Source organism: Centroberyx affinis, unplaced genomic scaffold, assembly GCF_046629955.1.
Source record: "Centroberyx affinis isolate AG114_WGS23_722 - 3 ecotype Tasmania unplaced genomic scaffold, CSIRO-AGI_Caff_v1 ptg001583l_1, whole genome shotgun sequence".
NCBI lineage: Eukaryota > Metazoa > Chordata > Actinopteri > Beryciformes > Berycidae > Centroberyx > Centroberyx affinis.
Genome location: NW_027280033.1, coordinates 41,221 through 67,846, shown reverse-complemented (window position 1 = coordinate 67,846; position 26,626 = coordinate 41,221). Strand labels below are relative to the sequence as shown.

General features: G+C 42.7%; 1 protein-coding gene and 1 non-coding gene across 2 annotated transcripts; both read right to left on the bottom strand.

The window, feature by feature from the left end:
- Nucleotides 1-717: 717 nt before the first annotated feature.
- On the bottom strand, nucleotides 718-26,344 carry LOC139651026 (transportin-2). The gene is made up of 25 exons (XM_071527852.1): nucleotides 26,277-26,344; nucleotides 24,242-24,341; nucleotides 23,537-23,612; nucleotides 20,966-21,115; nucleotides 20,156-20,262; nucleotides 19,251-19,384; nucleotides 18,360-18,441; nucleotides 17,580-17,702; nucleotides 17,049-17,167; nucleotides 16,571-16,631; nucleotides 15,745-15,916; nucleotides 14,239-14,391; nucleotides 12,608-12,833; nucleotides 12,196-12,367; nucleotides 11,880-11,966; nucleotides 10,908-11,015; nucleotides 10,547-10,705; nucleotides 10,268-10,355; nucleotides 9,921-10,019; nucleotides 7,987-8,082; nucleotides 7,314-7,389; nucleotides 6,143-6,242; nucleotides 5,885-5,959; nucleotides 4,362-4,506; nucleotides 718-4,143 (listed from the first exon to the last, which is right to left on the bottom strand). The coding sequence occupies exons 2-24, from the start codon at nucleotides 24,338-24,340 to the stop codon at nucleotides 4,399-4,401; spliced, it is 2,670 nt and encodes an 889-aa protein (XP_071383953.1). The 5' UTR covers nucleotide 24,341; nucleotides 26,277-26,344; the 3' UTR covers nucleotides 718-4,143; nucleotides 4,362-4,398.
- On the bottom strand, nucleotides 24,464-24,533 carry LOC139651045 (small nucleolar RNA SNORD41). Its single transcript, XR_011695667.1, has one exon. It is a non-coding gene; the product is annotated as a small nucleolar RNA SNORD41 (small nucleolar RNA).
- Nucleotides 26,345-26,626: the final 282 nt, after the last annotated feature.

The window sequence follows — 26,626 nt, the reverse complement described above, 5'->3', positions numbered from 1 at the left end:
TGTCTGGTAATTGTCATTTTTTCCTCAGGACCACAGGAACTTTATCCTGTCCAGCTGAATGGTTGGGATTAGTATTGCAGAACATTGGAAATTTAGTCTTATGATTTTAATGTAATCTGGACAGCATATACTGTATGTATTACTGTCCGCTTCCAGAAGACGCCTACTGTGCAAAGTATTTGTAATCACATAGCCAAGACAAGACAAGACGTGAGTTTGCTGAAAAACGTTGATCCACACACACGATTTTAACCACTGATTCACTTCAGTAAAACTGAAGTGACCAGACCTCCTCTAGTGACATTGTCAGTCATTTGTATCACATCGTTACAAGGATCATCTAACCGGTGACGGGTAGAGCAGCATCACTTTACACTGAAACGTAAGTCCCCGGATTTGCTCCCAAAAATGTTGCGCCCATGCAAAATAATATCTGAATATTCAACTTAATATCCAATATTTAACATAAAACTAAGTTCACTTCGTTTGTAGGAGGTGTTAAAGGGCCCTCAGGAGGACCAGGGAATGGTTACCATGGCTACGAGTTCAGTTTGGGTGTTCTCACCTCCCTAATCAGACTAGACCAGAAGGGCAAGGTTCACCTCTCAAACCAAGGAATTTCTTCAGTGACAATGCATATGTGATAATATATAAATTACATGGCCATTTCATTTTCCCTACTCAAAAAAAAATCACAACATTTCATCTTATTCCCAGCTTGATAGAAAACCTTTTATTTTCCCCATTCACAAAAGTAAAATAGAAAGGGATACATCAGTTAACATCCCACCTGCACCACAGTTGAGCAAAAGAAATACGGGTACTACATCAAATTCAATTGCCAGACTGATATCAGATTGAAACAAAATTATGAATTGAGTTTTTCACATTCTTCCCTTCTTCCCCAAGGTATGCACCAAGCTCTGTCTCTCCCTCTCAGTCCAACCACTTAACATTAAATTTGACAAAATCAAATGGTCCGCTATAAAACAACGAAAACAAAAAATTCTTTAAATAAAAAGAACATTGCAGGAAAAAAACTTTTAAAGTCCAAAACATTTGTGCATCAGAGCACAAAAAATAAAAGAAAATCTCAAACAAAAAATGAACATAAATAAAAAACAAATTAAATAAAAACAAAAATAAACATCACATAAGTGTCAAAATAAAAAAAAGAAAAAGTTTAAATTAAAAAAAACAAAAAACAACTTGTGGAAAACATTTGAGAATCAGAGTTTACTTCTGTGTTGAGCTTAGTGTATCACTACATTGCGAGGGGCGGTGATTTTTTACCCATTTTTTCTGGCACAGGACTAGCATCATTCTCAAGCATTTTTGCAATGAATGGTTCCACAGTCTCCAAGCACATATGCCCAACTCGCGATCTGAGAGTGGCCACCTATCTCTCAACGCTTGCCTACCAGTTAACCCCGAGAAAGATACCGTTAGATGTCACCCTTTGGGGTGGAGCGGCTTACAAAAGTGGTCAAGGATCCAAAACACTGTTGCATCAGCTTCACACATCAGTACGTTTGTGCTAAAAATCCATGTTGCATGGATTAAAAAAAATGCCACATCAATGCCTATTCTATAAAATACATATCCATAGATGTGAGCTGATGTCCAGGAAAATGCTTTGTAAACTATATTCCAGGCAAAAACATAGATTTCGGTATTTTCCATTACTGAAAGTCTAAATCTTAGGAGCTCTGAGCGACCTAGGGTCTGTCTGACAATTAAACTGAGATGGTAACTGGCATGCAAATGTTGATGCTGCAAGTGGCCACATAACTCAGGTATGACTTGGGCTACGCCTAGGGCATTACCTTGGGCTAGGGCTGGTGCAAAATTAAGTCTAAGCAGCACTCGCATACACACTCTTACAGTAAAACACAAACAAATAAACATCCATACGCACTTCCATTACAACAGAACAGTCCACTATGGACAATGACAAAAAGATAAAGCTGGATACAGAACACCACTCCCTCACATATGCTAACCAGTGTCAGGGGAGAACTATCAGGATTAAGAGTCAGTGTATTCCCAGGCATATCCTACACAGTATCAACGGGTGTATATATGGCAAATGGCAACAACAATCGCTAGTTTGATCATAAGCTGGAAATGTACCTTATTAGTCCAGCAGCGAGTTGCATTGCCATTGACAAAGCTCTTTAAAGGCAGATCCCTCAAAGGGAATCTGTTGTAAGATGATAGTCTAAAAAAGAAGCAACACTCATCATTGAAAAGCATGCGATGTTGTTCGTGACCATTAAGAAGAGGCCTTGACGGCTACAACAGTCAAGTTTTAATAGCCATCTCCACACCTCACAAAGCTGTCATTCTACAAAAAGCTCTTATGGAAAAGCATGGGACATCCTCTAACACAGATATGGATTGGCAGGTACACTGGGACATGGATCCAAAATACTGTAATTAAGATGTCCCCCTCCCCTTGAATCCTATTCAATCCATTTTAGGAGGAGCTACCTTATAAAACTAACCCTATGTACAGAGGCCTCGAGTCTTACCTACTCATTTTACCATTGCTTAACAATATCATCATTACGCTTACTTTAGCAAGCCATTAACAGTCCTAAAATCACTTATCGAAAATCTATACCTCAAGATCGGTATATTATTATTACTGAGCGCCTTACGAGTGAGATTCTAAATTTCTTACAAAAAAAGAAAAAGTGCATTTATATCGATAAGAACCAATTCATTTAACTTTAGGCTCTTATCGATGCCTTACCGCTCTCTTTAAGTCCATTTTGTAAATACTCTAAAAACCAAAGAAGCAGCAGCAGCAAATGGATTCTCAGCTTGCCTACAGTATTTGAACTCTTGTTGCAGTGAGTGATTCTCCTATCAATCAGATATAAGCTGAACCCTGTATTAACCTACCTATAGTGGATCTTAACACACAACCTCCATTTAACTATGGGGACAAGTGGGGGTTGATCGCACAATATGTATGAATGGGAGGGCAAAAGAACCAAGCATCTGACAGCTTCAAATTATGGCAGCCTCCTCCTATTGTTGCAGGTAAATGTAATAAATCAACTTGTAAATGAGCAACAAGACAGACATTCACTCAAACATGCGCCACTTAACAGGAGGTGATCATATGCCATGCAGTAACTCTCTCATTCCCTTATCTCAGCAAGTAAAATGATAAATTGCAAGATTCAGCATTACACGGTTATGATTCTTGGAAGAAAGGAGTAGGTACTGCGGTGGTAAAAACCTTAGAGGAACAACAGACCTAATGTGTCTTTTTTTTTCTCTCAAACAAGAGGGGAAAAGAAACTTATAATTCAATGGGGAATTCAGCAACCACGGGAAGAGGAAGTAAATAAAAATTCAGCTAAATGTACACTTGAAAAAGAGAATAAGACCCATGTATATGCACTCTCTGAATGGTTTATGCAATTTATGCGTAAAAGGTGCAAATTACTCTTGTACATCTCCCGCATTATTACATAGTAAAAGCATCTCATGTTTTTGTTTACCCTCTGGCTAGCCTGGAGGTGGCTAGTAATATTCCACCACATCTGTCCCCCCACAGTCTGGTATGAGTTATCCAATGTACATGGAAGCATGTGCCTGTGCACAGGACCGCTCCGTCTGGGCAGATAGCTGCCTGGTTTAACGTCTATATATGTGTGCCATTCTACGTACTATGTGCATTGTGGTATTTTAAACTGTGGCACCCTATGCTGGTTCAGATAATTCCTTTATATGTACCTATCCGCCACCCCCCTCCCAGCCTTCATCTATCTTAATAGAATTATCAAATACAGGAGGGGGAGGTCAAAGCTAGCCCCTGTTGCCTACACCTACCTAAGATCCCTGTGGTGTCGTTGGCGAAAGTCATTTTTGAGTGTGTCGGATTTAGCGAGGCGTTTAATCCAAGAGGTATATGTAATATCCCCAGTTACGTTTACCCTCCCCACACCCACCACCCTCCTCCCACCCACCCTCACAGAGACACACAGGGCGCGGGGGAAAGGGGGCCATCCGCAGAGTGGAGGGTCAAGGCCAGTCGCGTCCCTTCCGCTCTTCTTTCTCCCCACGATCTGGGCAGTGCAATTACACAGATGGATGAGTTCCCCGGTAACCCTCCCCGAGATTAACCTGGGAAAGAGAGAGAGAGAAAAAAGCTATTGGCAAGGGAAGGAAACAGTGGCGTGAAGGGAAAATTGGCTGAGGCTAGAAGAGGGGTGGGAGGTTCTGGATCAGAATATATATTTTGGGAACAAAATGTATCATTGTGTATCAATGAGCTGGGTGTTTCATCATTTCCAGATGGGGGAATCATATTTTTGAGAGGCAGCGACACTGGCTGGACCTACCTAACAGGTGTCCTGTGTGGACCATGGGGAGGTGGGGCTAGACGCCGTAGCAGGCCGACAGGCGTTCCTTCAACAGAGGAGGGAACTGCTCAGAGAACTGCTGCCAGTTCTCCTCCCCCACCTGGTCCTTGAAGCCATGCAGGATCTTGGAGAGCAAACACAAATACAAACACACACACCAGAAAACCATTATGGAGGCTGACTGAGATCTGCACAGTAATACTACTATAAACAAAAAAAAGTAACTTGTTGGACTTCAACATCTCCAGCTACATAAAGTACAAGTCAAAATCCATTCAGCTCCTTGCCTGATTTATCGACCTGGCTGAATAAAGTCAGAATTATCAATTGGTCTGTCCTGAAAGAGAAAACTTTGCCAGTTTTGTGTTTGGGAACAATTGCTTTATCCTCCCCAAATACACAGCTCTGCCACACTTCTCAGACTCCAAATACATCCACATCGTTTGTTCCGATTTCGAATGTCTGATGAATGATCATCACAGGGTGTGGAGGGCGAGTGTACACTACACATGTGGGGCGGGAACATTTAAACACTAGTTGGCAAAGCTACATTTAGCCTGCATTACATTTTGTGGTCCATATGTATAATTAACAATATTGTATGCACATATTTTGTGCATGCAATAAATAAAGTTTGACTGTGCTGCTGCTGCTACTCTGCAAATGACTTTGTCAAGACGAATCTAACCATTCTATCAACGCAAGGCGAAACAAAGACACACTGGTGAGTCTTCGGAGGAGGATACATGAGGGGAAGCAAACAAAGGACGGCAAACAGCTACTGACTACATGTTTTACTACAACACGGCATACATGTGATCCTGCCCCATCAGAGCAAATACTCAAATAAGACCATGTGACATGCTGCCGCCTAGGTTGTGGGTGAGTAGGGTTGGGCATCGAGAACCGGTTCCAAAATTCCGATTCCAAAGGAATCATTAAGACATTTTAATTTCGATTCTGCTTATCGGTTCCTAAACAGATTTAACTCGCGCTAGTTTCAGTTTCCATGGTGGTATGCACCTTTGGTTTGTAGTCCGCCAGTAAAACCAACGAAGAAGAAGAAGTAGTTTCCTGTTTCTTAGTTATGCAGTTTAGTCTAGTTATGCTAAAAGCGTTAGCGATCTAAAAGTCCGCTAGCCGTGATGCAAATTTTCGCTATGTTCAACTCCATTGAGTTATGCTAAAAGCGTTAGCGATCTAAAAGTCCGCTAGCCGTGATGCAAATTTTCGCTATGTTCAACTCCATTGAGTTATGCTAAAAGCGTTAGCGATCTAAAAGTCCGCTAGTTGCTTAATGTAGTCGAGCAGGACTCGACCTGCAGTAACCAAGAAGTAAGTTAATTTGATTAGATATCTACAACATCAACTGGGACTTCTTGACTGTCGAGTGATACGGTTAGAAATTAGATGAACAAACTACATCCTGCTACATACCAGAGATCACTGTGTTTGACAGGATGGGATCAGTATTATGGCATTACCTTTGATCAAGTACTCACCTTATAAAACATGTCTCTCAGATCATCCTTGGGGTTGACCCAGGAAGCTACAGCATCACAGAAGAAAATGAAGTCCTGGACAGAGATGTGAGAAGACTTCAGTCTACATTCAGGATTACTTCCCTACATACGTCTCTTACCCAAGCAACCACAGAATTTAAGAATGTCAACTTATTTAGATTTCAAAAACAAAATCTCCGACCCAATATCTATAATACAAAAGGTCCTCGTCCGATTTAAAATGGTGGACCGTCCCACCTGCACCACTCCTCCGGGGTTCACTCCGATCATCATGCAGATTCCCCGGAACGCCGAGTCCTTCTCCTCGTTATCTCGGATATTTCTCAACGATGTACACCTGGGAAGAGGAGCGATCAGGACATGAGAAGGGTGGGACCCATCAGCCTTTTTATCCAAAAGGTAATGATCAAAAGTCTGCTCAAAAATTGTGCAGAATTGTGGGTTTAGTCTCAACAGGGCTCTAAATTAAATTTGGGTGCACCTACAAGCAATTGTCTTGACTAACATTTGAGTAATTGACTTTTGTTTAGGTGTTTTTTATTGGCTAAAATCTAAATCCCACTGCAGACAATTCGGAGTAGAGAAGACAGGTAAAACCCAGAAACACACAGAAGAAATACTGCGATAAATGTTTTGAGACCGGCGATGGATTCTGTTTCCGAGGCTGGATGCCACAAGGCGTTCCTCTCAAGAGGCTGAACTAAGGATGAAGTTCAACACTCCATATACAATTGCAAGAACTACTTTTAAGTGTATTGATATTAAAATGACATATGCCCATAAAAGTGAAGTTACCACCACACAGTCTGGGCTTCTTCTAGGTGCTGGAGAAATACAGGAGAAGCATTGTCCATAGATTAGGTTTGCCACGCACTAAACAGAGATCCAGGAGACGCAATTTCAAATCCTGGCCAAGATATTGTACAGGACTAAATGTTTGAGTCTTGTTTAATCTTGCATTTGGCTGACGTAAAAGATTTGCTATTGTACTTAAGCGCTAAGCATTACAGTGTTTTTAATTTTGTTATAGTGACAATTATAGTGATTTTCAGTATTACTCGTTTTTCAATTTAACTAACCGTTTGGGGTGCTCCTAAGTTGTTGAAGCTGTGCAACCAAGTAAAGAAGTGCTCAAAAATAAAAACCCCTGTCTCCTTGCCATGTGGGAACCCCTTAGAGGAAAAAAACCCAGCCCATTCCTTAAGGAATGTTGCCCCAAACCCATAAAAGCACACTCACACCCACTGCAAGAGGAGGGGTCTTTTGGATCTGGATCAGAAAACAACATGGGAACAAAATGTCTCATTTTAAAATCAATGAGCTGGGTGTTTCATCATATCCAGATGTTGAGTGACGGGTAAAAATTCAGCAGAGAGGACATTTTAACCACATGCACACAGTGACTCACCATGGTCTTATGAACTGCTGCAGCTGTGGTGCCACCTCCTGGGGACAGACGTAACCCAGTCTGCCAATAGTAATGGCTGCACACACACAGGGAGACACAACAAGGGCTCACCTTAACAAGACACTATACAACCAAAGCTCGAGTTGAATTCTATCTGCCAGCTGCACACACTTAGACCAACCTACTGTATGTATATATAGTGGCTAAAAAGCGCCCCCCCTAAATTATTTCAAAATGCATTTATTCAGGGTTTTAAGTCTGAGATCTATACAAAGCATGCTATTCTGTAAAAGATAAAACAAATTTGTAGTTTGTAGATTTTGTGACCATATAAAATAAACCATTTTTTTATATTTTCAACCCCTCTCCTTCATTTGAGCTAAACTGCCTCACTAGCAAAAATTTGCTCAACATTTCTTATCTGTTACTCAGATGTCATATTTAGTGGTAAATATTTGATTTTTAAACTTTTTCTTAAATGTCTTTCTTGCAAACAAAGCTGAGACCAGGTCCCTTCACTAGATCTTACTGAGTAAGTAAACATCCTGTACTGTGTTTTAAGTATTCTGATGGAGAGTCCAGCCTGCACCTTAAAGTCCCACTAAGTCCCATTAAGTATTCACCTCCCCAAGGCAAGGAGGGTGTATACTTTATAGCCAGTGTATGTGTGTACCTGTGTTTTCCAGCAGGGTCTTGGGGGTGTTGGGTCTGTTGATGATCTCCACCAGGTGTGGCAGGACCATGCCCACGTAGGGCTGCATCTCTGCACCTAGAGACACACACAACACAAAGACAACACACCATCAACCATCTGAGGACGCTCTCTCACCATCTACAGTGGGGTAGTGTTGTCACGATACCAGGATTTTTACTTTAACACCAAGTTTAATATTTAAACATTAAATATGACTATGGCACTATGGCAAAGAAGAAGAAAAACATCAAGAAATGTGTTGCCACACTTGACTTGGACAGCTTTGTAGCAACTTTTGAACAGGAGTTGTGATGTGTCGGTTGAGTGTCCATCTTTGCGAGCGCCGTAAGATAAATAGCTCCATATTTCACTCATGAAATCAGTTTGGTCAACCAGTTTAGGAGGACTTTCCCAGTTAAAGACGTGATGGATTGTTTGCCATATCTTTAGCTGTTTGACTTGACTGAATTTTGCGCTGCCTACTGCAGTCCACCGTCAAGAGCCAGACTGCCGCTCGGTCTATTCCTATCTCACTCCTCCCCCTTTTAACTACGCCACCACCTCAAATGGAATTTCAGCTTGTAGAATTATTAGGTCAAAGTATCGCGCATCTATAAAATTCAACATCGAATTAAAGTAGCATTGAAATTTCAGTTGTCGTGACAACACCGCAGTGGAGTAGGCCAAGCTTGTGGATCACTTATCATTGATGCCATTATCACAGTTATGATCAGGGTTCCCACTCACTTAAGGCAATCATTTTCCCAAAACATTAACAATCCGATTGCAAATATGTAGGCACCCAACACTTATGCTTTTCAAATGGATGAAATTGGGGAGGTTGATTTGATTACCATTAATACAGAAGGGGTCTGCTGACTGCAAGTTTCTGGTGACTTTTAGGAGAAGGCTCTGTAGACTTTTGATTTTCCAGCACCATGCATAACATTTTTTTTAGGTTAGGTTTTTTAGGTAACTAGAAAACAAATCAAAATTTCAATGTTGTTCAGGATGAGTGGAAACCCTTGTGACAGTTGCCATCATTTGAGATTTCTGCAACTGTAAAAGACATCAATCAACACTATTATGAAAACAGATTGATTTAAATTAATTTTCTACTCTGTGGCCGATTGTTTAGGTGTTTGGGATATAGGGAGTAGGAAAGTCTTCAGATCTCTTGAAATCTTATTGGATTTTGCACCCTTTGGTCTAAAAAGGTGATGATCGGTTGGCTGGTTCCCCTAAGCTCACCTGGACAATCCCCTGTCTGCTGCTTGACACCTTTGCCTGTAGGGACACATACACTGTCACTGGGCTGATTGAATCACACAAATGGCTGGCCTGGCATGCACACACACACACGTTCACACACACTGCAAAGGCATAACCGGATTGGCTTTGGGTAGCCTGCCATTTCATGGCTTGAGTGCCAGGTTAGACAAAAGGAAACATCATGCTCTGTTTATCAGATTCATGTGCTATAATCTACATCATTATTTGGTCAGACTGAAATTCACCAGCACACTGCATGGCATGCCCTCACATGAAGGTGTGATTTGCTAAAGCCCTAGAGGCAAACAACAATCCACATAACGGCATCGCAGCTACATCTACAGTTATACTGCTGCAAGCAGGGAACAGCTTCAAGTCAAACGGGAGACCAAAGAGGTTCTGTTTTCACTGACATGCAGATCTGTTAGCATTTGTCAGTCGCACGCAAGGTGAGGTCTGCAAGATCTGGATCAGAAAACAACTTGGGAACAAAATGTATCATTGTGTATCAATGAGCTGGGTGTTTCATCATATCCAGATAGTGGGGTGGGAGGTCATGGAGGGCTCGGTGAGACCAACCATTAGATAGATAGAGAGAGGTGGTTGGAGAGAGAGAGATAGAGAGAGAGAGGCTTCCTCACCCATCTGCATGGAGATCTCTCCAATGGCCCAGGTGGCGTTGTTACACACAGAGATGAACTCTGGGTTCAGGTTGAGTCCCAGGATGGGCATGAACTCAGCTGGAGGGAGGAGACAGAACACACACTGGTTACTATACAGGCGCTGTACAGTAACACTTTCACACAAACAATTCCTCTCACAACCTCCTGCCCATACACACCCACATTAAAGAAATAAGATCTGCATGAGACAATATATGGGAACAATAGGTATAACAGCGAATCAATGCTGGGTGTTCCCACAAACCCAGATAATAGAGGTAAGGGGAAGAAATTCAATCTACCAGTGCAAAGCTAGTCAGACTCACCAATACAGGGCTTAACGTGGGGGAAGCAGGCCTTGGTTAGATCACCCAGCAGAGCAAAGGAACTTTGCCTCACCTCAGGCATACTATCCTGCAGCACAAATACACAGCTTGGTATCATATATAAATACAAATACATTTGCTTTTAACTTATTTCTTACATCCATTATGGGAACAAAACACATTGCCTGTCAAATAATGAGCTGTGCGTTTCATCAGATGATAGAGGGAAAAGGACTCTAACCACAAAATAAACACACACACTCCATCCGTCCACCATACCTGCATGCACTGGAAAAGCAGGGTCATGATGTTGGAGCGGGCCACCAGCTGCTCCACATGGCCGCCCAAACCCTCAGCCAGGCCACTCAGCAGGTCCAGGGCCACGATCATGAAATCCTTGTCAGGGGCCTCGTACTGGTCCGGGTGCTGGTTATACATCTGTACATACACACGTCAAATGTATATAATAAAGTCTTTACATTGAAACATATTGTATGTAGATAAAGCATCATAAATGACAATGTCTCTTGTGTACAACTGAGTGTCCCGTAACTCAGCAGTGGTGAGGTAATTGAGCACAGTCTCTTAAGCGCACAATATTTTTGTGGTGCGTGGGTGTGTTCTGTGTGTGTGTTCTCACCATAGCCTGAGCTAGTGTCTTCTGGACTAGGGTGACACAGCGCTGGTAGACAGGCTCACAGTAAGGCAGGAACCCGCTCTGCAAGGCCGTGGCTACTGACGACAGACACTGGCAGACAAACACACAGAGAGAAGGCTAGTTGGAAAGATGGCAACATAAACAATTTGTTCTGTGAGGGTCTGCTCCCACTGAACATGGATCTTTGTCAGGACAGCTACCAGTCTGCAACTTTCAACCTGTCCAGGAGGGTACCAGAAAGAACCGGGAAGAGGATGTGCGGGGCATAAGAGAGAAATATTTTTGTCATATAACACTACTCGTGTCAGTCTACTACAGAGTTTTGTGAAATCTGGATCAGAAATTTTAGGAACTTCAGGTATCATTGTAAATCAATGAGCTGGGTGTTTCATCACTTCCAGATGAGCACGGGAAAGTTTGGGGAAGAAAACATAATACTAAGATGACTGAAATATGAATGTACAAGAGGCATCAGATGGTATTTGAGCTGCAGCACGCTCAAAAACACAAAGCACATTGGAATATTGTGCCAACTGAGCGCAGATTGCGTGAGCAGGGCTCTACAGTATTAGCATTTGGCAACATAAACAATTTGTTCTGTGAGGGTCTGCTTCCACTAAATGATCTTGACCCGATGGCAGCAGAAAGCCCAAATCAGTTTTTTATTTATTAGGACTTTCTCCATGCATACTGATCATGGGAGCTTGTATGAGACAAACTGCTGAATTGACTGCAGATCAGCAGAAAGGTGATTACGAACCCCACAGTGTTAGCAGCCTTTTCATCATTTATTGTGAAAAAAACAAAACACTAACAGACAAAATCTCAACCCAACATGGATCTTTGTCAGGACAGCTACCAGTCTGCAACTTTCAACCTGTCTGGGAGGGACATTTTTGCTTGATTAAAACCTCTTATATTACGAGTTTAGCTGTGAAAACCCACTCCCCTCACCTCCAGCAGTGGGAAGAGATCCTTGTCTTCGTCCTTCAGCTCGTTCCACTTGGCAATGAGGGGGGGCATCAACTTCTGGATGTACTCCTGTGGAAAGAACATGAACAGGTAAGATCATACACGTACATCTCAGGGTTTTCCCTACCTATTTAACTCTTATTAAATGCAGCCCACACATTTCCCTGACCCCTTAAATTCCCATTCCATTCTGTACTTGCATGCACTGATTAGCATGCAGCACTGGAGTACAGGCAGATTTGTTCCCCTTCTCAACGCGGCTCTAAAGACATGGGGTGGTGCATTCACCAGCACTTACAGGCTGGTTGAGATGGTGTCCCACTGAGTCCGCCAGAGTTCCTATGGCATCGTAGAGGATGAGCAGGTTCTTGTGCTGGTACTTCCCAAAGGCAAAAACCAGCGTGTCCAGGATGAAGCTCAGGTAGGGCACCAGCTCTGTACACGCCTCCTCCTCCAGGGTGGCAAACGCACTGAGGGAAAGACAAGATGGAGGAGAAATATTTAGGACAGAAGTATCACCATCTGATCAATATACAAGTTTACCAGCCTAGGAAAGATGTGGATCAGAAAATAACTTGGGAACAACGTGTATCATTGTTAATCAATGAGCTGGGTGTTTCATCATATCCACGGCAGGGAAAAGAAAGGAGAAAGACACAATTACTGCATACAAAAACACACCACCCCTTCCCTTCTTCACATATACACACCTGCAGGCGGCCTCCTGCACCCTCTTGTTGCCGTCCAGGATGCGTTTGAGAAGCTCGGTCATGAGGGGCTTGAGGTGGGAGTCGGGGGGCTGGGAGACCACCCAGTGTGCATAGCGGCTCAGGGTCCAGCAGGCGATGGAGCGCACCAGGGCCTTCTTGTCGCACAGACACTGGATGAGGTGGGGGATAAGCTCCGGCAGGTAGGGCACCATGCCCTGCATGCAGCCTGGGGCGGGGAGAGAGGAGGGAAGGAGAAAATTACAGGGAGTAGAGGAAAAGAACGAGAGAGACGATGATTCCAGGTGTTGCTTTAAGAGGGCCTACGCAGTGGGGGATTTTAGAGCGACACCCCTCCGGCTGCTTTCCACATGATGCAACTGTCAGACAGGCTGACACGGGATTCAGTATACATAAGAGGACAGCCCTCTGCTAGTGTGATTTGTTAATACAGGTGTCAAACCCAGAATCGGGGGTGTTTCACACCAATGTGGACATGAGCTGTGAATCAGGTTGGATGGATGCAAAGTCGGTATGCTGACACATCTGAGCTTGTTGCTTTGCATGTGGGAGGTTTGCTAATTTTGCCATCTGTTATTGGTCTCTCCACTGCAATGTGTTCATATACTTTGGGGAATACACTTGGTACCCCTAACTTGGTCCAACAATGACATTAAGTAGCAATGAGTGGGACTGTCGGGAACATTGGACTGTTCTCACCTCAGGCCCAATGATCTGTGTGATTACGTGTTAAAAGACGATGCGTGTATATTTGCATGAGTATGTGTGCACAGGCTTGGATAAAACAGTATTTGCAAAATTTTATCCAATTAGGCTATATCCTATTAACAGATTTTATCTGGGTCAGTGGAATATATAGCAGTGATTCCAGATGACTCATTAAGGCGAACTCCTGTCAGCACCACCCAGCCACAACATCTGCATCTCCGTCTGTGTTTATTTCTTAACTGGAAACATGATGCTTTGGGATGGAACACATTTATCTCAGGCGGGGGTGGGGATATACTGAGATTCTTATTTCTATTGTACTGTGGTTGCAGTGTACTAACCTTTGAGCAAAAGACAAAAAAGCATAATTTCAGGCTTTTTCTAGGAGGGTACCAGAAAGAGGATGTGCAGGGCATAAGAGAGAAATATTTTTGTCATATAACACTACTCGTGTCAGTCTACTACAGAGTTTTGTGAAATCTGGATCAGAAATTTTAGGAACTTCAGGTATCATTGTAAATCAATGAGCTGGGTGTTTCATCACTTCCAGATGAGCGCAGGAAAGTTTGGGGAAGAAAACATAATTCTAAGATGACTGAAATATGAATGTCCAAGAGGCATCAGATGGTATTTGAGCTGCAGCACGCTCAAAAACACAAAGCACATTGGAATATTGTGCCAACTGAGCGCAGATTGCGTGAGCAGGGCTCTACAGTATTAGCATTTCACTTGGGTTTGTGTCTATAAATGTGCAAACAAAAAAAACTCAGAACACTTAAAAAAAACAAAATGTGCCAGCAACAGTCAACCACTAACGAGCTGGGCGTTCCAACAAAGCTCGATACCAAAGCACAGAGGACAAAACCACACGGGACAGACAGAGCTCTACTGCTGTGAGGTCTCACCCTCAGCAATGGCTCCCAGCACCAGGATGCCAGACTCCTTGATGACCCAGTCGGGGTGGAAGAGCAGGCCTTTGAGCAGGGGCAGGAGGTGGGGCAGGAGCTCATCGCGGAACACGTTGGCCAGAACATCCAGTGCCGCCGCCGAACACTTTCCTACATCAAAATGAAAAGTCAAATTACAATCACTCATCCATTCCCTTCCCCACCAAATACAGGGCAACACACAGCATTATTAATCTATAAACCTAGTGCAATAAGGATAACTGTGGAGCCCCCCAGCGGTCACCTGGTACAAAAAAAAAAAATGATGCGGAAATCAGTGGGTATGGTTTTCTTACAATTTACTTCTAAACCGTGCCCACGGATTAGTAAACCATGCGCACAGATTTGTAATATCTACCATGATAACATCAAAGAGGGACTTTTAGGCCTATATACAGTGAGCCAGAGCCATTACACACAGCTTGGCATACATATAGTGAGCTGTAATAGCCATTAGGCACCTAGACCATATGTGAACCATAACCACTGATTAATCACATCAATAGGTTTGGTGACAATATGAAACCTATTTACTCCCTAGAAATCATGCTTGTAGAAAAAGCATGTTAATTAAATTGTATATGCAACTCTGTGGGCCGCTGTGGTGTCCCTGTTTGACGTTATCAATATACATATTACAAATCTGTGTGCACGGTCTACTAATCCGCGGGCATGGTTTAGGACTCTGTGCGCACTGATTACTAATTCGAGGGCACGGTTTACTAATCCATGCCCACAGTTTACTATTTACTACTATAGTAAACCATGCGCGGTTTACCAATCGGTGCTACATTGTGATAGAAAGTAGCTTGCTGTTCACTGGATAAAAAAAAAATACTTGCTCGCATTCCACTGGTAAATGAAAAATATTGCTTTGCTGAATATGATTGGATAAAACACATCAAAAACAAAATTTAACTTTTTCGAAAATAGTTTGATAATCTAAAACGTCCATATGCTGGAAATCCGACACCTGGCTGGAGGTCTTTAAGCCCTGCAAATAACTGTACTTGATGCCCCTATACATTTTACCGGTGACCTGAGAGCATGCCCTATAACTCTGAAACTAAAATAAAAAAAAATAAATAAAAATAGGAAGAGGAGATGTGGTTTTCTTTTAATGAGTATAGTTGATCCCTGGGTGTAATCTGGGCTTCCCAAACTAGAACCTAGACAAAGTTGGTACTACGCTACATTTGAGGAATTCAGGGGGCTCTTGTAGGACACAATATATGCGTGACTATTATATATGCAAAAAAAAGTATATCTTCTACTTTTATTACATTGTATATGTACACTGTGGAGAGAGGCAGGAAACATGGGAGATGACATGCAAAAGGACGCGGGGCTGATTCAAACCCATAGCATTTGTGAGAAAATGTCATATGCTTTAGTCTGCCATGTCATTTTCCCTCCCAACTAGGGCACAGTGGGTCTCAGTAACTGCGGTTCCCCACCACTTACGTAGGTTCCAGTCAGACAGCGTGTCGTCATCATCGTCGTCATCTTCCTCTATGTCCTCGCCCTCCTCGCCCTCCCCTCCCTCATGCTGGAGGGTGACGGTGCGCGACTTGTGGAAACGGGGCTTGATGTCCTGATCGCTGTCTGGCACCGCCTCATCTTCCTCCACGTCACCCTAGAAAAACACAAATACACTTTATCACATGCAATCCAATCTCATCAGGAATAATAATGAGAAGAAGAACGCTGACAGGAATACAGTATAAGTGAGACAATGTAGAGAAGACTACAGTTGAAATAAACTGTGCAGTCAGCTGCCATGAGCTGACTTGAGGAGATTTGATTTGCCAGTTCACCCAGGTTAATGATGTAAGAGGGTGATGCAACAGGGCAAGAGTGGCGTGCAGAAATGAAGTTTGGCAACACAGTTTCCACACAGGATTCAGACAGACAGACGCAAACTGCAAGCCACAAATACTTTCTCCGTCAAAGAAATAAGGCCTTCTTCTAGTTTTAGAGCATAGCAACAAATAGACAGAAATATCCAGCCAGCCACCTCACCATGAAATGACAAAAATGTGTTAATGAGCATCAAAGACTGGTAGTCGGTAGTCAGCTGTTATGACTGCACTGGCCCGACTTAACAATATGCAGTGAAAACATGAAGTAAGTCATTCTGACAAGGGCACGAATGTTTGGTTTAGACAGTATGAATACAAGACATTCCAGCCAAAGAGAGGGCGGAAGGAGATGTGAAGAGGCACAGATGAATATTTACTCTATCAGAGGCTGCAGTGAAACTGTCCAGGCACACAGAAAGAGAGCTCACCTTCAGTAGTATGATGTCAATCTCTGAATACTTCATCCCATTTACCAGGATAGGAATCAGTCTGTATAAGGGAGAGAGAGGTAAAAGAATTCCTTGGTCAAACTCACCACTGTCTGTAGGTTAACAGAATGAAGTGTTGATTCTGTATCATGAGGGAACAAAGTGTATCAATGAGATGGGTGTTTGATCCTATTCAAATAAGGGAGGGAAAACACAAGCTTAGCTTATGATGTGACCAAATCTTTTACAGGAACTAAGGAGAACAGCCTTGTTTTCATCTTGACCACCATGTATTTTAGAGTTTATCCACTGGGGTTTGAAAGGACTTCATAAGCCCAAGAATCATCTAACTTTCTCAACACTTAAAATGAAACCTTCAATTTAATTTAAAATATGAAAATCACCAAAAACGATGTTGCTACGTTTTCACATGACAACAGTGATATGTATTATGTTGATACGTCAATGTGTTACTTACTGCACCAGGTGTCCAGACAGCACCTCCTTGCAGATGGGTTGCTCTGCCAGGGTCAGCCAGAACTCGCAGGCCTCCAGAGCCACGTTCTCATCTGGGTCCTGGGTCCGCTGCAGCATGTACTGGTGGAGACGAGAAAGGAACATGTCACATGTCTGGCCGGGTTTGAGCTGACACAAGGGTTCTGATTTGGGGTGAGGGTACCAGAAAGAACCGGGAAGAGGATGGGTGGGGCATAAGAGAAATATTTTTGTCATATAACACTAGCCTTGTCAGTCTACTACAGTGTTTTATGATATCTGGATCAGAAATTTTAGGAACTTCAGGTATCATTGTAAATCAATGAGCTGGGTGTTTCATCACTTCCAGATGAGAGCGGGAAAGGAAAACTTAATTCTAAGATGACTGAAAGATGAATGTGGTGCAATTTGTTTTCACGCACAACTCGACACACAGATGTAGAAGAGGTCCGATGATACTGCGTCCCAGAGACAGTAACACATCAGTTGATTGGGCATTTGTGTCCACGTTTACCTGGATGATGCTGTGCATGTGGGGGATGAGGCGGTCGATGCGGACCTCCAGCAGCATGACCAGAGCCCGGCACACGTTCTTCCTGACCTCCGAGTCCTCATCTGCTGCCAGCGCAAACAGACTCTGGGAGGGGAGAGCAGCGTGAGACACAAGACAGAGAAAGGAAGGAGGAGACATGAGAATCGGGCAGTGTAAAACTGAGGGAATAAGAGTAACACACAAAAAAAAATTAAGCAGTATGGTTGATGGTAGGGCTGGGCAATATATCGATATTATATCGATATCGTGATATGAGACTAGATATCGTCTTAGATTTTGGATATCGTAATATCGTGATATTGCATAAGTGTTGTCTTTTCCTGGTTTTAAAGGCTGCATTACAGTAAAGTGATGTCATTTTCTGAACTTACCAGACTGTTCTAGCTGTTCTATTATTTGCCTTTACCCACTTAGTCATTATATCCACATTACTGATGATTATTTATCAAAAATCTCATTGTGTAAATATTTTGTGAAAGCACCAATAGTCATCCCTACAATATTGTCGCAATATCGATATCGAGGTATTTGGTCAAAAATATTGTGATATTTGATTTTGTCCATATCGCCCAGCCCTAATTACAACTGAATATTTAGCCCACTTCGTAGAAAATACCGAGATATATATTGTGTATCGCCATTCAGCCTAAAAATACCGAGATATGATTTTTGGTCCATATCGCCCAGCCCTAGTTGATGGCAGTCTGTTTTGCTTTTCTCAGTGTTGCCTTGAAAACTCACCTCTATGAAGGTGTCAATGTTGTCCATCAGGGCCTGGGCTCTGCCAATGATGAACTGGTTCACACACGCTATGGCGTGGGACCTGCAGGGAGAGAGGAGATCGACCCAAACAGTGTATCATGTAACCACAAGTCAACTGGTGAGAGGGATTAGAAATTAAACCTGAGGGTGTGACGTTAAGAAGGCAATATAACCCAGTTTAAGAATTCATATACTACAATGCTTCAAAGTTCGTACATCCCTCAAGCTCATTTTGCTGTGCTAAAAAATATTTCAAAATCAAAGCATTTGGGATTTTTGCCTGGAGAGACTACAGCACTATTCTATTAAGGTGAAAACATTCTAAACATGTATGTGACAGTTTAGAATCTCAGTGGGTTTTAAGGTGTGGGTTGGATTCCAATTCAGAAAACAGGAGCTTACAACATGCAGTTCACAGCATTGGAGTCCACTTCTATGAGATTAAAATAAATAAAAAAAACTACTACTAGTATATGCAAAATTACATAGGTACATAGGTATTTTTACCAAATTTTTCTAAGCAAGTCAATGGGGTAATAGGACTGAAAACACATCCCATGTAGTTTCACATATTGTAGTGGGAGGGTGGAAATTTCTCATTGAAACCTGGGGAAGTGGACTCCACCGGCAGAGAGTTGGTGGAGTTCACAAATATTGATTGAGTCAGCTATGAATACTTAAACTGAGCGGTATGTAAGTGTGAGGGGTAAAGTGAGAGACAGAGTATCTGGATCAGACAGTATGAATACAAACACCTTCACTGACAGTCAGATGTTGTTGTGCATCACGCCCAGACACTAAGAAAAGACGACTAAAGGGAAGAAGCACGAGGGGGAAGGATACATATCTGATTCCCCTTCCCTCCTGTACCTGATCTTTGGGCTGCAGTGCTTGAAGAACTGGAGGAATTTGGGGATCATGATGTTGAGGGGCCTGTTCAGAGCGTCACTGTCCAGCAGCTCCGACGAGTCCTCACAGATCTTCTGCAGTGCTCCAAACGAGCCCTGAGACATGGACACACACAGATAGGCTGTCAAATCAAACGCAAACATAGAGGGAGACAAAGGAGAGAGTGAGACTAGATCAGAAAGTATCATGGGAACAAAGTGTATCATTGTCAGTCAATGAGCTGGGATTTTCATCATGTCCAGGTGATAGGATGATAGAGAGAAGGAGGTGCAGAGGAAGTGTAATGATTTAGAGACAAAGAGGGATCCTATGAGTTGAGGATGTTCTGCAAATCATATTTCTTTGGCGGTTGTAGTGTGTATGTATTAACGGCACATGATAGCTCAATTATGTCACTGGTTTGTATAAAGGCTGTCAGATTGAATTTCAATAATGGAATTTCAATCTAATGTCAAATAAAAATTTGAAATTCGAGTCTCAACCTGCTCCTACTACTATCCTGCAAGTTTGTTGATAGCACACACATGCTGGCTAGGGGCGTCATGGCAGAAAACACCCAGCCTGACGAGGAGATCACTAGTCCTCCTAACTACTCTAAGCCATGTTTGGAAGACATTTGGCAAGATTCAGCAGAACACCAACTCAAATCTTTCAAGAAATTGAACATAAAAAAAAAAATCTATATCACTTTAGAACGCATTGTGCATCTATTGTGCCCTGTTTTCATCTGTCAATTTCATGCTAATCTTATCAAAGTCATAGCCAAATTTCATTTTTTGAGGCCACTGACAGCCTTAGTTTGTTTAGCTCAAAAAGGGAAAAGAGGGGAAAAAGAAAAGAAAGGGCATAGTGGGTTAGGTCCAGACCTCGCAGGTGTTGTAGTCCTCCGAGTTGAGCAAGTTGCAGAGCTGAGGCAGCAGCTCAGGCCATGTCTGCAGCTCCCCCTTGGAGGCAATAGTTGTGATCAGGATGCCTGGGACAGACGGAGAGGACAACGGAGTTCAAATAGTGATTCATATTAGGACTGATGTGACAGTGAGCAGGACGTGTTGTGTTTGCGTGCGTGCGGTGGCGGGATCTCTGGATCAGACAGTATGAATACGAACACCTTCACGGTCACTCAGATGTTTTTTTATGCATCATCTCCAGAGGGAAAAGGGGTGGGGAACAGTAGGCGGTGCTGTGGTGTGTGGAGGGAAACTGGGACAAAAATTAAGCTATTTCCCTAGTAGGGATGGGTCGATATACTTATCTCACGATTCGATACGCAATATGGGGTTCACAACTCCATACAACCATGTCTCAATGTAATAAATGATAACAAAGTGCGATTGTGCAGAATTATGTTTATTTCTGAGCCACAAATCTTTCTAGCAATGGTAGTGGCTTGCTGGAATGTAAACAATATAAAAAATGTCATTACAAAGTGCAAATAACATAATTTCGATGGCGAGCTTATGAAATTGTGGTAGGCAAGCGTCTCATTTGTGATTCCTACAGCAGAATAAAAGGGAGCTAATAACGCAATTCATTTTTCTGCCCCACAACACATATCTTCACATTTTTGTATTGCGATATATTGAATTTCGGTATATCGTCCCATCCCTATTCCCTAGTAATGGAGAAGGGTATTTTTACACCATTATACAAAGTCCACAAAACGCACACAAACTCACCGATGGTGGCACGGATGAGGGGCGAGGGGTCGCCAATGTTGTTGAGACATTCCTGCTTGATGAAGTCGGCCACAGTTGGGGGGAAGTTCTGGTAGTGGGCCTTCACATTGTTCTTCAGGATCAGACCACTCAGAGAGCGAGTAGGCTCATCTGCACAGAGGGAGAGCAGGGCGAGGAGGGAAGAGATGAGAGAGAAATAGATGAAGAGAAATAACAGAAGGAGGTGTGTGAGTTTAGAAGGTGGGTGTTATAATATCATGGAACAAAGGTGGGCGAAAGCACAAGGACCCGTCCTGTTAAAATGAGAAGAATGTTAGAAATGTCACTTCTTGAAGAGCGTGAACCAAACAGTGAACGACTAATGACCAGGCAGGTGACAGTGGAATGTAGAAGTCAAAAGTGTGTGCAGCACTAAACCCCATTATTCTAGTTTAAAAACAGATGCTTAATTACAGCTATTTTACGAGCACAAAAAAAGTGACACGATCTCAATAAATGTAATGTCTTCTGTAACCTTAGCCATTCAGTATTAAAATGTTGTGGTAACAACAACAAATGTATTTAGTTAAATTTGACAGGACTGAGCCTGTTTACTAGTGCATGCATGGGAGTTCAACTCACGAGAGCAGTTTGGTCTGGCATTAACATGCGCCTCCTATCCAGATTGTGTCTAGATATGATGTAGCAGGATTACTATTGTACCTGCCTTTAAAATGTGTCTCCGGTTACACACTGAAATCCAATTTCCCTTTCCCTTGCTAAAACACAGATTTTCCACACACACATCACTTCCTCTTGTGATATTTCTATCCTTTAAAACTGACAATAAATACCTTGTCTTGCTTGTTGTCCATCCACAAGTATCCTGAGACTTTTTTTTTAAAAAGATTAGTTTTGGCATTTTCGCCTTTATTGGACAGATCAAAGTAGAGATAGACAGGAAAGACTGGGAGAGAGAGGAGGATGACAAAGGTCCCGGGCTGGATTCAAACCCCAGACGTTGTGTTTACATGTTGCGCTCCTCAGCCCACTGAAACACCCTGTATCCTGAGACAATTTTGACTGGTTGTTTTCCATGTGCTTCCTTGTTGTTAATGTTGCCATATGTGTCTCTGATCACCTCCGCAGGTGGTCTGGGTTACTTAATGCGTCTTATGTGCATTTACACCTAGATTTTGTGTTTTTTGTGTGGAGTTCTTTGCACCAACTACAACCCCATCACCCAGGATGTTAATGCCAGGTGTAAAGAGGGCAAAAGAGTTGTGCCTTTGTGTTTTTTCAGTGTGTATGTATACATGTATTATTACAGCGTACTACAGCATACAGAAGTGATTTGGTTACATTTACTTTACCTCATTACGAGGAATAGAAATATTAAAATCAGTTTTAGGCTTAATTTGTCACGGAATCCATTATCTATAACGCCCATGATCGTGTTATCAAAACACTAAAGAGGTGTACTATTTAGTTTGTATAAATTCATTGCAAATTTCTCTCTTAAATACTGTATACTGTGCAAAGTATCGAATCGTAACATCCTTGACAATACCCAGGCCCATCTCCTAGCTCCAACGTTGAATACCCAAAGGTAAAAAGGTAGCACACATGAGTGTTGGACAAACAAAGAGAGCACTCAAACAACGAATCTCAGAACATAAAACAGCCATTCGCACAGGGAACGTGGAATATGCCATAGCCAAGCACTATCATGAAGCCAACCATGGCTCTCCAGCTACTCTGCACTTTATTGGACTTGAGCATGTAACTTCTCCAGCCAGAGGGGGCAATCTACCAAAACTACTCTCTCAGAGAGAGATGTACTGGATTTCAACACTCAACACAATGACACCTGCTGGACTGAAAGATGATTTCAGTTTCAAATGCTTCCTCTGAACAAGTTTCAAAATATGGAAACATAGAATGCATATCACAAAACCTGTAACCTCAGTTAGAACTGTCAAATTGTATGGGATTTACCATTTCACCTGTTTTTAGTCATTGGCATATTGTTAAGAAAAGATGTATACGTGACCTCAGGAAGTTAATTACCATGTGACCCTTTAAGCCAATCACCTGCCAACTCCTGTATATAAATTACATGACTTCCATTTTCCTCCATGCTCTGATGAAGGCCACTAGGCCGAAATGTTCGCATGTTTGTTGACATGGCCAGGATAAATTGGTGAAATTGAGATTAGTCAACTTTGTCCTGAAGATCTGTGTGTGCTACCTTTTTACCTTTGGGTATTCAACGTTGGAACTTATGACTTTGGTTTAGCAGCACAAACAAAATACTGGGAAGGCGCATCCTTTCAAAGATGTAACTACCATCTCCTAGCTCTTTGTCTAGGTGGAGGGACCTGCTGGCACAGACTCGTGTAAAAACAGACTCTCTCTCTCTCTTTTTCTCTCACACACACACAGAGTCTGTACATACAGTAAGCTGAAAGGTCTGGATCAGAACATAGGAGAAAAATGTATCACTGTAGTTCAGTGAGCTGGGTGTGTTATACCTAGATGAGAGGGGAAAAGATGGACGGACACACACACACACAGAGACAGGAGTCTCACCTTCTGTTTTCAGTCGTGTGAGGACAAAGATGAGATAGTTGTTGAAGTCAGGGAACTGGTTGAGTTGTTCAAGTTTCTGGCATGGCAGTTAAGGACCATTTCAATCTAAACATTCAAACTAAGCAACTAGGCCTCTCATCATTACTTTACACCAAGTAAATTTACATGGTATTAGTGTCCTTTGGGTATGTGTGTGATGAAACAATACTAGAAATAGAGGTGCCAACCAGTTATTTTGGTGGTGTGGGAGAATAAATTAACAGGGCGGCACGGTGGATCAGTGGTTAGTACTGTTGCCTCACAGCAAGAAGGTTGTGGGTTCGAATCTCTACCTCAGTCCTTTCTGTGTGGAGTTTGCATATTCTCCCCGTGTTTGCGTGGGTTTCCTCCGGGTGCTCCGGTTTCCTCCCACAGTCCAAAGACATGCTGTGTTTGTGTAGTATCGTATATAATCTAGTAAAATGATGTATATGATGTATGTAGATATATATATGATGTAGTATGTATATACTGTATATGATGCTATATAATGCCCTTTGAGACATGCTTGTGATAAGGGGCTACACAAACAAACTAACAAGGTTGCTGGTCTAAAATAAAATAAAACAATGGGGGGGAATCAATTGTATAGGCACCATTTTCCCTTCCAATAAATTAGCGTGGGCTATATTGTGCACACCCACAGTTTGCACTGTAGTAGGATACTTGTTGGACAGCTCTCTGTGTGGCTGTGTTGGGCGACTGTGAGTCCTTGAGGAGTTGGAGGACCTGCTGAAGTCCCTGCTCATCTGGCTGCCACTCCATCCTGAGGAACACACACACACACACACACACACGAGTGAATTCACAGATAACATGTACATGATTTCCCGTAACTTACACTGATCCATAAGCAACATCAAAGGGAAATATGTCTGTGAGTGCTCTCTGGATCAGACAGTATGAATACAAACACCATCAGTGGCAGTCAGATGTATATTTTCTGCATCATTTCCAAAGGGTCACACGCAGAAAAATGGTTAAGAGGAATATGAAAGGACACAATTCATGAACAGTTCAAGATGGCCAAAATGAAGCTCCACTGTCACATGGAAGCGCATGTTAACCTTTGGCAGCTCAAATAATTTATGAAGGCAATTATCAGAAGCTTACAGAAGAATACTAGTGTTGAGGACTTTTTCACATATCTGTATCATTTCTTTGCACCAGAATTCAGACCCAAATAGTCAGTTTCATGAGATTCTTTTCTACACCTGAGACATCTTGGGCAATTCTTAGATTAAAACGGCAGCCACAAAACACAGTTACATTTTCTATTGAGGCTAGTTGGTTTGTCTGCTTTAAGAGCCACTTTGGTAGGTAAGCAAACACCATTTAGTTGCTCTGTTAAAATAGTCTAGTTAGCTGGTAAAGAAAGTGCTTGATTCACTTTGCCTTTATGTAACCAGCCACTGCAAAGTGCTGAACTAAATAAATTGCTGAATAACTTAGGAACTAAGGTACAAACTTAAGCAGATACTATTAACCCTTATCCTTTGGTAAATATATCACCCGTCCATGTACCATATTGCTGAGAATAACCGGCAGCGAGACAATAGCCATAATGCTGGTTAATTACGTGAGACAACACGAAGGTGAGCGGTGCACATGGTGCGGGGTCACGGTGGGAAGCAGGCAGGGCCTGTACTGCGCCGCGCTGCCTAGCGTTGAGTCAACCTCGAAGAAGACCCGGTGCCGGGTAATACACGCTGCAGCAGTCTCTGCCTCGGGGTGCGTGCATGCCAACACCTAAATTATAATGGGAAATCGGCTTGCGGCACAAAAAACGAGGACATTGGACAACACAACCAGCAAAATCTCTCAGTGACCCGGCTTAGCCGCTCTAATCCTCCCCCACCCCCACGCCACCCGGTTGGCTACCGCCGGTCCGAGAAAACGCTCGTGTTTTAGACTAGTTTACCGTTAGAAATTCAATAGCATTGTAAACTAAACATGAAGACGGAACTCGAGGTTTATCGGATGGTACTGCGTTCAAATGCGGCTGGTCAGAGAGAAGTTATCAGGACGGAGCTATGTAACGGGACAGCCTTGTGCGATTCCTGGCTAGCCGCCCATCAGCGTGGCTAACCTTATATTAGACTGAGCCAATACCATTTCCCTTCCTAGGTTTCCGTGCTCGTTTGTCTTACTGGTTGGATTAAAAACATTTTGAGGTATATTTAATGTAAACCAGGCATTTGCACTGGCACACTCGAATTAACGGTACTTAAGTTGCCCTTCTTGCTCAGGGATAGGCCTGGTCGGCAGGGCAGTCCCCGGCTGAGTGGTCAAAATGTGCCGAATCAAAAACACGAACCTTTGCTAATACCACCGTACGCTATTCAAAGCACGCCATACACGAACAGGTCCCATTAGAGAAAGGTAATATCCGAGTAGTCTTCCACAGTATTGCCGTTAACGGTAGATCGTTAGCTAATAGAAGGTGCAAACTTGCAAAACACGTTTTGCTAGCTGGCGTTAGCTGCTAAGCTGTCTGGACAGTGCACACATAAGTTAACTGGTGATGCTAACGTAAGAAGCTAGGCTAACACTACATGGCGGCTATCGGCTAACACATTCCATCGGCTAAAGTTCGCATTATCACACGACCTAGCGAGGCAACTTGGAGACCTAATCGCTGTCAACAGTTATCTACGGTGTATTAACAAAGAAAGTACATATCGGGCGATACTTTACGTACAATATTGATTTGTAGGTTGAATATCACTACGGGGCCGCTCTTCTCTCGTGCTTCGTAGCGGATCCTCGCAATGGTTCAAACGAACACGCCGAATGGAATTGGCCTATCTCGGCTTCCGTTGACTACGTATTCTTCTTCTAGTACTAAAATGTGTGAGGAGGAAATTGTCACAGTTGATTGGGCGACGGTGACCTGACGCAGAATAGTTCAGTAGGATTCCTCTTCTATCACTACAGTAACATGAAACAAAAAAAATGGCAGAGCTTTTAGTTATTTCCAAGTGTCTTACCAAGACATTGTGGATATAGGTACCAAAGCACTATGTGGAGCTTCACAGCCTTTAGTCTACT